Raw genomic sequence first — 13,983 nt, 5'->3', positions numbered from 1 at the left:
GAGTCTTCACCCTATAGCACCTCAGGGCGCCCATTAAGTGCACAACCCCCTACAGATGGGCGCCCTGCAGGTCTATTAATAATGGAGCTGTTCACACAGAACTGATGTGATGAGCGGCTGCGGCTTTATTATATTGTAGATACTTGCGGTTCCTCTATATTACTCCTCAGTATAATCAGATAATAGACGAGAGATCCGGGGATATAATCCGCTGTGACCGGAGAGAATCCTAGAGAGAGTGCAGGGTCCTGGTGATCTGCAGTGTTCACACCCTACAATACTGCCCGAGTCATCCGCACAATATTCTAGAGAATTCCATCTGATCGCTATCTGCCCGTCTGCAGCGACAACATCCGGAGACTTTTCTTTCCCGCCTCATTATTCTGGATTTCTCGTAGATGTTATTTATAGGGAATATTCTCTGTTACCGCTGGTAGAATCAGTTTTCATGATAATTCTCTAGATTTTGGGGAATATTCACATTAGAAGCTGGAACACAGCGATAGCGGGAAATTCATACGAGACATCGGCTCTATAGCCCCCGATGATCGGTGATCATTGTCTTTGGGGATTATGAAATTCCCGCTCTCTCCCCTCCCCCATGTAATACCACGTGATGTCTCCCTAGGGCGATTATTACTGTATACAACCAGTGACCTCATCCACATTTCATTGATAAATAAGGGTTTAGTAACGTGTTCATTAGAAAACTTTATTACTCTGAAATAGAAGATATCTGCAGGACGGGTGTCTGAGAGCAATAAACTCCTCTCCACCCAAGGGACGATGTGAAGCCGATCACTGAGGCGGCGCTGGGTGATGCCCGCGGTTAGTGATCGGCGGTCGCTCAGAGATCTGTGTCCATCTGACATTAATCTGATGTGATAAAATAAATCCTCTTATGACATCTCTGCACAACCAACACCTTATGTGTCATGAAGCAGATGTGCAGGATGTTCTTAAATACCACATAACAGCCCAATAATAACACTATCACACCCGAGATCAGCGGCGCCAGCTCTGTAGGAGACAATGTGGTGGCTCTTAGAAGAGCCTTTGGTGTTCGGGATGATCTGGGATAAGCGGTGATCACTTGCTCTTGGCCGCTTTGCTGCTCTCGGTCTTCTTGGGCAGCAGCACGGCCTGGATGTTGGGCAGGACACCTCCCTGGGCGATGGTCACCCCACCCAGTAGCTTGTTCAGCTCCTCGTCATTGCGCACGGCCAGCTGCAGGTGACGGGGGATGATGCGGGTCTTCTTGTTGTCCCGGGCGGCATTACCGGCCAATTCCAGGATCTCAGCGGTTAAATACTCCAGCACAGCGGCCAAGTAGACCGGAGCACCGGCGCCCACCCTCTCGGCGTAGTTCCCTTTGCGGAGGAGCCTGTGCACACGACCGACAGGGAACTGGAGTCCTGCCCGGGATGAGCGGGTCTTTGCCTTGGCCCGAACCTTCCCTCCTTGCTTTCCTCTTCCAGACATGTCTATTGCTCACTGTACAGACGAGACGGTATGGAGCCCCGCTCTGCGTCACCTATTATACCCGGATGGAGAAGGAAGGAGCCTCTGTGATTGGTCAGATACAAATCCAATATTCAGCGGCAAATACAGCAGCCAATGGGGAATAAAGAAAGATGATAGTGAGACCACGCCCCCTCCTTCCCACCAATAGGGAGCCAGCTCTTTAGCCGCCTAAATTAGAATGTGACAGGAATAAAAGGATCGGCAGATATTGTTCTCATCATTACTGATCTCTGTTCTCTAGGAGAATATTTCACTATCCTGAACCATCATGTCTGATCCCGCCAAGTCTGCACCAGCGCCTAAGAAGGGCTCTAAGAAAGCCGTGACCAAGACTCAGAAGAAGGACGGCAAGAAGCGGAGGAAGACCAGGAAGGAAAGCTATGCCATCTACGTGTACAAGGTGCTCAAGCAGGTCCACCCTGACACCGGCATCTCCTCCAAGGCCATGGGCATCATGAACTCCTTTGTCAACGATATCTTCGAGCGCATCGCAGGGGAAGCCTCCCGCCTGGCTCACTACAACAAGCGCTCCACCATCACCTCCCGGGAGATCCAGACCGCCGTGCGCCTGCTGCTGCCTGGAGAGCTGGCCAAGCACGCCGTGTCCGAGGGCACCAAGGCCGTCACCAAGTACACCAGCGCCAAGTAACCTGCTCCGCCTCCTGCTGTCACCCCAAAGGCTCTTCTAAGAGCCACCACATTGTCTATAATAGAGCTGGAGCTTCTATCTGCTAGAATTATCCTTGTTATATTTGTGGCTGATATTCTATCAGTGCAGCCGCTTTATACTGTATATATTGTCTACATCAGAACTGTTCTATGCACTTTAGTCCGTAGAAGCCGAGTCGCAGTGAAGCAGAACTTGTCCCCAGATTTGTCCCCTTTGGCTGTAGAATACGAGGGTCACTGATATTACTGGACAGCGCCCAGGGGTGAGGTCTTCCCTGCAGAGCGCTGGGTCCTAGTGCCTCCTGTCCCGACTATGTGGTCCCAGAACAGTTGGTGGAGGTGCTGTCAACTACTTCGGTGCTGAACGTCGTTACAGATGTAATTACTGCTGTCACAGGTTACGTTGATTATTTGCGCCTTTCTCAAGGACTGAACATCTCAATTGTCCAGACTGTAATGTAGTTGACAATCATCCCCATCATCCTCAGCGATAACAGTGTCCCTATTCTATCTCCGGATCCCTATTCTAATAACTGATGGTCTCCAGGATCCTATTGTAATTTGTAACTCACATAATATCTCCATTATATGAACTGCTTGTACATTACCCGTATGACACAGGGGATTCATGTGCACTACTGGGGTCATATATTCCACATTATAGAGATGTATTATACACCTGAGATGATATATACTGGCCTCTGCCCAGGCGGTGGTGATGGTTCTACACTGTTCAGTCCTGATCATCAGTAGTTATATACCAGACAGGAGACGAGTATCTTATGCATTATTCTTTCTTTAATAATGCCCATAGCAGAATTTTCAGTATTCAATTCAATATAAAAGAAAAAACTACAACTCCCAGCAGTCCCAGGGCCACAGCGGCCACTCCCCGCCTTTAGCCACTATATAAGGGACTGCCCAGTATGGATCCTCCTCTTTGTTTCTGCTCATGGCAGACGTTACACAGATAAGTATTGTGATATATATATGTATATTGTCTTAGATATAGTATATAGGAGTTTTACACTTTGGCCTGGTGGAGACTCTCCTCTACCGGCTGCATATATCTCTGTTTTTCCTGTATACTTTTCTATCATTATTATTCTTATTGTTTTCTGTTTTTCTTTCTGGGTTACCGGTCTCTATCGGTAGTTCACGGTGGCGCTGGGCGCTACCCCGGTTTTTTCCCCTGGACCCTCTATTTTGTTCCTACCTGGTGTACGCCATCTTCTGGCGACGCCATTTTTTCCTCCTTCTTCTTCCTTCTGCTGCGCTCTTTTGCGCGCGCGGGCTAGGGGCGGATCTTCCTCAGCGCGGGCCGCGTCTCATCTCACGTCTCATTCTCTTCCACTTCCAATAGGGGTGATGAACTGGCGTTAGATACGGCGCAATTTTTGAGTGACTCACAAATTCAGGATCTCATAAACAAATCGGTCCAGGCTGCTCTGGCGTCTGCCGTGGCACCCTCTAGATCACATCCAGTTCTATCCCTCACCCCTATACCGCTGTCCCACAGCGGTGAGCCGCCTGTAAAAAAGGGTAAAGTTTCGCACAAACGGAAGCATACCATGGCGGCCCCTGACTCCCCGGCAGGGGAAGCAAATAATATGCTCCAGGCAGCTCCCCCCACGGACTGCCACCCCACGCATCCCTCTGACTCTTCCCAACCCCTGGGCCTCAGGGAGTTACCAAAGAGGCATAAGTCCGCCAGGCGGGCAAAACCCGACTCTTATGTAGATTCCCCGGATGAGGATTCATCCGATGAGTCGGGTGAGACTGAGGTCTCAGAGTCTGACTTTGCTGAAGAGGATGCTGGGACATCGGCGCTCAATAATGACGCCAATCCTGAATCTCAGGGCGAAGCCATTCTAGATACCCTGGGAGAACCACTTTTACACCCTGATGCCATATCCCACCCCCGTTCTGGGGATTGGACCCCGTTGCCCCATGTGTCCCAGTACGTAGAGTTCTGGGCACGCAGGTCACTTGAAAGGACCAATCGCAACAAACTCAGGGCAGAGTGCCCACGACCATTTATTCCTAAAAAAGTGGTATCAACCCCAGAGATAGATCACATTTTATCCAAATATTTGATGAAGTCGGGCAAATTCCCCAAGAAGGGGATTGATCGGTCTTTTAGGACCATCCAGGACCGCATTCTGGACCTACTTGGTCCTCTTACAAAAATATTAAATTTGTCTGAACAGGCAGCGACGACAGACCAACCTGTCGATTTGACCCAGCTTCGTGGGTGGGCCCAGAGGGCCATTTGTCTGGTGGGCAGCGCCAACACCGCTTGCTCTATTGAGCGCAGACGCTCCATTCTCATACGGCTTGATCCGCAACTGGCCCACCTAGCCGAATCCGAGCCAGGTCCAGCAGCAGAGGGTATGCTGTTTGGAGACACCTTAGTAAAAGACATCAATAAGTTTGTGGGGCTATTCAACAGTCTAGATAAAGCCCAAACTTCATTAAAAAAATCTGAAACAAACTAGATTTTTCCCCGTGCCGGCAGAAGTAGGGGCCGATCTGCCGGCCGCACTTCCACCTACAGACCCTATGTCAGGGCAACTGCTCCACCACAATACCCTCAGGCTCCCCCTCCATACACCGTGTCAGTGGCGCAGCCAGCGCCATTTTTCCCACCCCGTGGTAGACCGTGGCGCGGACGTGGAAACAGAGGTTACCCCCGATCTCGTCCATATACCGGTAAGTGTTCCACGCACTCCACTTTCACACATACCTGTGGGGGGACGACTGATACATTTTACCCACGCTTGGTCTGAGATTACGGCAGACGCGTGGATACTAACGACTATAAGAGGTTTCCACATAGAACTTCTGTCCTTACCAGAAATGGGCGTGATTCCGCCCCCTATCAGATTTGCAAAGCGCAACGTTGCTCTCATAGACAACGAAATAGAGGACCTGGTGTCCAAACAGGCAGTGGTGGAGGTCGACCCTTCTTCCCCGGGGTTTATCAGCAACCTCTTCCTTGTAAAGAAGAAAGGGGGCGGCTATCGCCCCGTGATAAATCTTCGAGACCTGAACCAGCATGTCGCTTATCGACATTTCAAAATGGAGGGCATACATTGCCTTCGAGACCTTCTTCAACCGGAGGACTGGTTGGTAAAGGTGGACTTAAAGGACGCCTATCTCACCATCCCCATGCATCCTTCTTCGCAACAACTTCTTCGCTTCCTATGGAGAGATCGAATGTGGCAATTTACATGCCTTCCTTTCGGTCTATCGTCCGCTCCGTGGTGTTTCACCAAACTCCTGAAACCAGTGGTGGCGTCCCTAAGAAGCAGGGGGGTGCGTCTGATCATCTATCTAGACGACCTCCTTATCATGACTCGCTCCAAAGCACAGGCCTACCAGCACATGAGGTGGACGATATCTCTGTTGGAAGGACTGGGCTTCTTGATCAACCAAGAGAAATCGATTCTCATCCCAGCTCAGGAACTGGAATTTTTAGGCTTCTTGGTGGACACCAATCAGGCCGTTCTCCGTTTGCCCAGAGCAAAATTGGCCCTCATACGCAAGGAGATCAGAGCGTTGCTACGCAAAGGCTTCCTATCGTTACGGGTACTTGCCCGGCTGGTGGGCCTTCTAGCGGCCTCCATTCAAGCCATATTTCCGGCCCCTCTCCATTACAGGGCCCTCCAGAGGCTCAAGATCCTTCATCTGCGTCAGGGTCTCAGATACGCAGACGAGGTGTCCCTCTCGGTAGAAGCCAGGGCAGAATTGCAGTGGTGGCTTCGCCATGCCGTCGAGTGGAACGGCAAGACAATCTTTAACTCTTGTCCGGACGCCATCATAGAGTCGGACGCAAGTCTGAGAGGCTGGGGCGCTCGCTTCGGCAACGCTTCTACAGGAGGGAGCTGGTCCATCGAGGAATCTCTCCTACACATCAATGCATTGGAAATGCTGGCGGCGTTATTCGCCGTCCGGAGTTTTTTGCCAGAAACTTCCAATTGCTGCGTATTATTACGCATGGACAATATTGCAGCGGTGCAGTACATCAACCGCTTGGGGGGCACCAGGTCCAGGATCCTGGCGGATATTGCCAAGGATTTTTGGCACTTCTGCCTCTCCCGCAATATTATCCCTATGGCGGAGTACATTCCGGGGATTTCCAATACAGTAGCAGATTGGAATTCCCGCTATCTCTTGGATTCCAGCGACTGGCGTCTGGATCGTTTAGTTTTCCTGCAATTGGAGCTGCTTTGGGGTCCGTTGGGCGTGGATCTATTTGCGTCCCGCCTCAACCACCAGCTACCGCGATTCTTCAGCTGGAGGCCGGACCCGGAGGCGTCAGCAGTAGACGCCCTCCGACAATCTTGGACGGGGGAGACACACCATGCGTTTCCCCCGTTTTCGATGATCCCCAAAGTTCTCATACAGATAGCGAACCAGAAGGCTACGGTTGTGTTGATCACCCCCTGGTGGCCGATGCAACCATGGTTTCCGATTGCTCTGGAGATGGCAGTGGATTGCCCCAGACTGCTCCCTCTTTTTCCGCAGATCCTCTCCAATCCGACCAGGGGTCTCCACCCTCTGGTAGCGGACGGCAGCCTAACTCTCCTAGCATGGTTGGTTTCGGGGTGCCCGACACGGACCGCGACCTTTCGGAATGGGCTAGGAACCTCCTCGCCCTGGCCTGGGCCCCCGGGACTCGATCGGCATATCGATCAGCCTGGAGACTCTGGATACGTTGGTGTGATCAACGACAGGTTGATCCCGTACAAGCACCTGTAGCAATGGTGGTAAATTATCTGGCGGACTCTTTTGAGTCTGGTAAGTCCTACAGTTCCATCAATGTGTACCGATCGGCCATTTCGGCTTACCATTATCCGGTGGACGCTTTGCCGATTGGCAAACACCCCCTGGTATGTAGGCTCTTACGGGGCATTAAATTTAGGCGACCGCCCCGTCCTAGGTATCAGTCCACTTGGGATGTTTCCAGCTTGCTGGAGATGTTTGCCAGGTGGGAGGACAATGAGGCTTTGTCATTAAAGCTTTTGTCTTACAAACTTACGGTCCTTTTATGTCTGGTTTCCATTAAAAGAGTCTCGGACGTAAAGGCCCTGGACATTTCTAGGCGTCAATTTTCGCCTCAGGGGGTCAGGTTCTCAGTGGTCCGAAGGACAAAGACGGGTATTCAATCAGTTTTTTACCCTTATTTTCCCGCGCATCCTCGATTGTGTGTTGTGCGTTGCCTACAGGCTTATGAAACGCAAACTTCCAACTTACGCTCTCCGGCCTTTTCTCAGCTCCTGGTTTCGTATGTCAGGCCTCATCATCCAGTCTCGTCCGCTACCCTGGCGCGGTGGGTACGCGCCGCCATGGAGATGGCTGGTATAGACGTTTCCCTCGTTGGAGCGCATTCTTCCAGAGGGGCGATGGCTACTAAGATAGTTACGTCGGGGGGCTCCCTCACTGACCTGTTGATGGCAGCGGATTGGTCGTCAGAGACCACGTTTCGCCATTTTTACTTCAGACCGGAGGAACATGTCTCCATGTCGGTTTTATAATATGGTGGTCGGATAACTTATATATTTATTTTGTTCTTATAGTTTAAGCTTTGAACTTGCATAAGATATGAGCCTCCTGTCTGATATATAAACCGAGATTTTCCTAGCTTGTGACGGAAAATATTAGTTATATGAAGACAGGAGGCGAGTATCTTCCCTCCCTTACCCAACCCTATTACGATTCTTTGTTTTCTTTGCAGGATATTGAGCATGTTGAGTGTTTTCCGGAAGGAGGCTGACCTGTTTGTTGCAGACTGTTTGGGTTCTCTACAGTCCCCGTTGGGATGAAGTTCGGCCTTCGCTGGCCAGGTTGTCCGGATTGTCTCCGAAAGCTACTGTGGTGGACCGGCTGGTCGGGGATTTGAGTGGCGATGGAGAGGTCCAGATGCAGTTTTGGGTTCCTGTGCGGCGGTGTTTCTCATTCAGAAAGAGGAGGATCCATACTGGGCAGTCCCTTATATAGTGGCTAAAGGCGGGGAGTGGCCGCTGTGGCCCTGGGACTGCTGGGAGTTGTAGTTTTTTCTTTTATATTGAATTGAAAACTGAAAATTCTGCTATGGGCATTATTAAAGAAAGAATAATGCATAAGATACTCGCCTCCTGTCTTCATATAACTAATATTTTCCGTCACAAGCTAGGAAAATCTCGATTTACATTTAGTGTAATGACAAACTGTATAAAAAAAAAGCTGTCAGTGAATAGAACTACTTATGACTACTGCTGTCAGTGAATAGAACTACTTATGACTACTGCTGTCAGTGAATAGAACAACTTATGACTACTGCTGTCAGTGAATAGAACAGCTTATGACTACTGTCAGTGAATAGAACAGCTTATGACTACTGTCAGTGAATAGAACAGCTTATGACTACTGCTGTCAGTGTATAGAACAGCTTATAACTACTGCAGTCAGTGAATAGAACTGCTTATGACTACTGCTGTCAGTGAATAGAACATCTTATGACTACTGCTGTCAGTGAATAGAACTGCTGATGACTACTGCTGTCAGTGAATAGAACATCTTATGACTACTGCTGTCAGTGAATAGAACCGCTTATTACTACTGTCAGTGAATAGAACATCTTATGACTACTGCTGTCAGTGAATAGAACAGCTTATGACTACTGCTGTCAGTGAATAGAACAGCTTATGACTACTGCTGTCAGTGAATAGAACTGCTTATGACTACTGCTGTCAGTGAATAGAACTACTTATGACTACTGCTGTCAGTGAATAGAACAGCTTATGACTACTGCTGTCAGTGAATAGAACTGCTTATGACTACTGCTGTCAGTGAATAGAACTACTTATGACTACTGCTGTCAGTGAATAGAACAGCTTATGACTACTGCTGACAAAATGTGAATTGAGGGCAGCCGCCTGCAGAGTTTCAGCACATGGGGCCCCCAGGGACACCAATGACCAACTGCGTCCTTGATTCCTTTTATATACATATGGGATTTTTTTAATACTATTTATTATTAAATTATATTATTTTTAATTACATTACACAGAGGTGCTATACAAAATTATTCTGACTTTTTTTTTTAATACTAGCAGAGGTTTAAATATTCCACAACTGAATGGGGATTGGATGATGAAGTCACATGATGATGTCACATGCTCGGTTCTGGCCAATAGACAGATACTTTCCTCTGATCTCTGTCAATTATAGAAATCATTCTAATTGGTGATTGAGATTGACAGTTATGGGGAAGAATTATTGGATTTGTTAGAACAGAGCATGTGACTTAATCGGCCAATCCCCGTTCAATGTGGAATATATGTAAAGATCTAGCCGACTTACAAATGGCAGAACAATTTTGTATAGAAGAAGGAATTCGGCGGCCTCTCTAGTCCCTTTCCTGACTGTGTGTAGGAAGGAAAGCTGCTGACCTCTAGATGCCCTTGTCTGATTGGATGTGCAGCGGAATAAAATGGATTGTAAAACAACCGCAAGATCAGGGTTCACACTTTGCGATCTCTTGCAGATATATATAATAAATTAATAATGTATTATTTAAAAAAAAAATGACAATAATACAACAGATATCTCCCATATGACTTGTGCAGCAGGGACAGGTCATTGTGTTACAGCCGCGGCCTCCTGCTGCCCATTCTGTATAAGAGACAAGAAGACCCTATGGAGCTTTAAACTAAATGATAACAGTCATTTATACTTCTTATTTCAGAATAACTATTCTATATTCTAGATTTATGATTATTAGTTTTAGGTTTGTGATAATACGGGCTAAAAAAAAATCTTCCGCATTAAATTATACTATTCCCTGAGCAAAAAGTCGCAACTTCATAGACAAATTAATCCAATATTCTGATCAATGCTCCAAGTTATTCTGGGGATAAAAGTGTAACCTACCTGAAGATCTCCTAAGGACCCGCGGGTGTGGATTAGGGTTTCCCAGTGTTGCAGCCGCCACTCAAAATGTATTACCCCACGTGATCTGGGGTCAGACCGGAGGAATTCACGTCAGTTTCTATCTATAAGAAATTACAGAAAAAGAGCGGCCTATGTTTTATGTGGACTGTACCCCCAATATATGATAAATAATTCCCCATCTATCAGGATCTTAACAAGAACAATGAACGTAACAAAATCTGTCCTAATAAAAGACCTGAACCCTTTCCATAGAGGACACAATCCTCCTGTGACCTTTCACCCCGATAACTAACAGCAGCGCAGGGTTCATAGTCCTCCAGCTGATACTGGAAGAAAAAACTAAACAGAAAAGAAATAAAACACTTTCCTATATAAAGACCAATATTCCCCGGACTCCTCGGGGGGATGAGGGGTACACGGCCCCAAACAGTGTCCGGAATAGAGGCCGATATATGGCATTTTCTCTCATAGACATTGAGCGGAATAGGCCACATTAGAATTCGCGATATTTCGCTAATATATTGACAAATATTCGTACAATTTGCGGCCTTTTTTTTACTATGCGCCATAAAATTAGCATGCACAATATCGCGTGATCTTCAGCAAACATGATCAGTCTCATAGGCCCATATGTGAATGTCTGACACTGTAACGAGTATTGGAGCCTTGTTTAAACCATAAGCTTGAAGCAGGGAGGGATGATCACTGTGATATGACAAAAAAAAGAAAAATGCAAATATTCAAGATAAATATTCGCATTGCGAATATATGCGCCCAACACGTCTATTAGACATGTCATATATAAGTATAATGGTGACTTTATCCCCGTTCTCTCTATCACTTTCCCCTTTCTCCTCTTTCTCCCCGGATTATATTGCGGCATCTCTCTTCTCTCCTGGCGGCCCGAACACTCCCCGGAGCCCGATCAGAGGTGACAGCTCCTGCCCCGCAGCTCCAACAAGGAGATCACATAATTCATCACCTTGGAGACTGGAAATCTGTAACTCCACATCCTAATATACAAGCTCTTCTATATTACATCACTTTATTATTATGTTTTGTTATATCAAGCACAATGCAGATGTATGTATATATTCTAGACTCTTCCACCCCTGATTATCCTATACCAGATATAAGAGCAGCTGAACTTGTTGTGTTGTTATTACAAGTCTTAGTCACCATCTATCGTTGTATCTATTTGTGTCTCAATTAGAACCTGAGAAAATATAAATATTCGACGTTACACTTTGGTAACATGTAAAGATTAGAATACAAATCTCTCACCAGCAGGTGTCACTATTGTAACACAATGTATCTGATCTGTATAAACTGTAACTGTAAGGATTTATACTGTTTTAATAAATATAGCGCCATCTACTCGCCGCACAGTTCTAGTTCTTTATTCCATTCATTGTACAACAGCGACATCTTGTGTCAATTAACAGCAATTACATTGGTGATTATCAGGTTCCCGACAATTCTGTGGTTTCCTGTTATTACGCGGTTACCTAGTAATTCAATTAAGGATTCGATTCTAATTTGCATTAAACAGAAGGTTAACCAAATAAACCCCATAGAGATACATGTATCGGAGCCTGTATACCGGGGAGGAGATTCCCGTCACTGACAAAGTCTTCGGCTTCTCTAAACAAATACTTGAATGTGACCTTATCCTATATAGCAGATCTGGATATAACGCTTGTCCGTGTGAATATAGCGCTAATAACAGAAAAGCTCAGGATCAATCTTTTCCAAGGAAGGGAAATTCTATCAGAAACCTCCGGCCCCTGACCGGGGAAATCTGGCAAGAGATGACAGTGCAGCCGCGATCTCATGTGTGAACTGGGACCTACTGTTCAGACACCTTATGATAATACTGGGCAGGTCTCTGCACTTGTGGTAGGAATGGAATCTACGCGGTTTAGTCCCGATCACCAATAGTTGTATTCAATGACAACCTGTGTATATAAAAATAAAAATGTATTACTCTATTACAGTCTCTGCTCATTAACCCCTAATTCTCCTGAGAAGTCTCGTTGAGAGCAGGAAGGGGAATTACAAAAGTATACAATGTAACAACAATGTATTAATAAGAATAAACAAATGAATAAATAACTAATGTATCAACGTGGAAACTAACAGACAGGAGTCCATCATAAAGAGTGAATAAGATGTGTTGGTCCTGGAGAGACTGCACAAAACAAAGAATTTATTACTTTATAATGTTGCCCCGTTGTGGATGGGCTGTGGGTCTGGTGTCATCTATATAATACATGACACGGACATTCTGTAACACAGTAGGTGACATGTCCCTAATGTACATGGGCCGTGACGTCATCGGTCCATCTGCACATTTACAATGGAAGTATAAATGACATCATTCTATCAGAGACAGGAGGATTTATGGTTATACTTATACCGTGTTATATCCCGTTCCGAACCTGTAGGGTGGAGTCTAGTTTGTGGACTAAGCCTGTTACATTTGTATGAATTCACATTGTTATCTTTATAAACCATTTATATTAATATGATACATTATCATTCCGTGCATTGTATGAGGTAAACATAATATTTTATTACATTATTAATTAGAAGATAATAAAGAAGAAGAGTTTTATTGTCCGCCCGGCTGGAGTTCCTCTTGGATGTCGGCAGTCTGATGCTTGCTGTGCGGCTCTCCACCTTTCCCGAGCACAGGAGCTGGGATTCAGCAGGCGGGCTGGCTTCATACAATTGTTGTGTGGAATACAAATATGACATGGAAGTATCAGTGCAGCGGCCGGGATAGGGCTTTCTCTCCCAGGTATAATGTTCTCTGTTATCAGGACCATATATACAACCAATATAAGAATCCCCGATGTCATCCTGGTAATGTACAAGCAGGTCCTGTAATGGAGATAATCTGTGAGAGAAATCACAATAGGATCCTCGGGGTCATCACTTAACAGACGAGGGATCTGGGGATAGAAGACATTCTGTGAGGTGGAAGGATCCTACAGAGAATACGGAGTCTCTTGTATCTGGATCAGGATTCTGACTTCTTTGTTCTTCTCCTTCCATCTTCAGCCCCTCTGACCCCGTCACTGCTCTCCGCTCCCTCCGCTCTGTCCTCGCCGGTTCCCGCTATCACTGTCTCCTTTCTCACCGCTGAGCAGCCCGGACACGATCCTCCGACCCGACCACTTCTACTTCCAGAGCTTCAGTCGGGGACCGGGTTATATCTTTTAACTGCGGCATCTCCTTCCTCAGTTCCCGGCCCGAACACGCCCCGAAGCCGGATCAGCTGTGACAGCTCCTGCCCGGTGGCTTCAAAACACGTTGGAGATTACAAAGAATACCAACAAGGAGATTACATAATTCCCCATCATGGAGAATCTGTATCCCCTTCCCCCTGACCTCCTGCACAGCCGGGATGTGAGAGAATATCCCCAGGGGGTAGGAGCCCCAGCTCTAGGTCCAAATCCTCCTCCTCCCCCCCGCACCCGGGCCAAGTGCTCTCTGCAGACATGAGGAGACATCTGCGGGTGTTATGGGTCGGGAAGCTGTAAGGAAGATGAAGGAGAGAACAGTCATCACATCTACTTGTAGACAACTCCCCCCATCATCTCCGGGTCAGTAAATGGACACGTTGTCCGTATTATATCTATATATCCGGACAGGGAGCTGGCAGTGAGCGGAGGCGCCGCCTGTGTTACCCTCCGGGGCTCTCAGCAGCTCCAGGCCGTCTCCGCATCGTGCAATCAGCTTCCTGGACGGTAGATGTTGTAGTAAAGATCCGTGTGATGGTGACCGGTGCCGGGAATAGAAGGAACGATCCCCAGCAGCAGATTTATATTCCCGGATACACAGTGA

General features: G+C 47.1%; 3 protein-coding genes across 3 annotated transcripts in view; 2 read left to right on the top strand and 1 right to left on the bottom strand.

Moving 5' to 3' along the window:
- Positions 1 to 13,983, top strand: part of LOC130339796 (uncharacterized) — a 75,469-nt gene that overhangs the window by 2,298 nt on the left and 59,188 nt on the right. The gene's annotated exons all lie outside the window — the stretch shown is intronic.
- On the bottom strand, positions 1,090 to 1,502 carry LOC130339786 (histone H2A type 1). The gene has a single exon (XM_056554081.1). The coding sequence runs from the start codon at positions 1,480 to 1,482 to the stop codon at positions 1,090 to 1,092; it is 393 nt and encodes a 130-aa protein (XP_056410056.1). The 5' UTR covers positions 1,483 to 1,502.
- LOC130339793 (histone H2B 1.1-like) lies at positions 1,520 to 2,179 on the top strand. The gene has a single exon (XM_056554087.1). It carries the CDS (start codon positions 1,793 to 1,795, stop codon positions 2,171 to 2,173), a length of 381 nt encoding a protein of 126 aa, XP_056410062.1. The 5' UTR covers positions 1,520 to 1,792; the 3' UTR covers positions 2,174 to 2,179.

This window comes from Hyla sarda, unplaced genomic scaffold (assembly GCF_029499605.1).
Source record: "Hyla sarda isolate aHylSar1 unplaced genomic scaffold, aHylSar1.hap1 scaffold_552, whole genome shotgun sequence".
Classification (NCBI taxonomy): Eukaryota; Metazoa; Chordata; class Amphibia; order Anura; family Hylidae; genus Hyla; species Hyla sarda.
This window is presented reverse-complemented; position numbering and strand designations above follow the sequence as displayed.

Coding starts and splice junctions, on each gene's coding strand:
- LOC130339786 (XM_056554081.1), bottom strand. CDS start 1,482: ATGTCTGGAAGAGGAAAGCAAGGAGGGAAGGTTCGGGCCAAGGCAAAG.
- LOC130339793 (XM_056554087.1), top strand. CDS start 1,793: ATGTCTGATCCCGCCAAGTCTGCACCAGCGCCTAAGAAGGGCTCTAAG.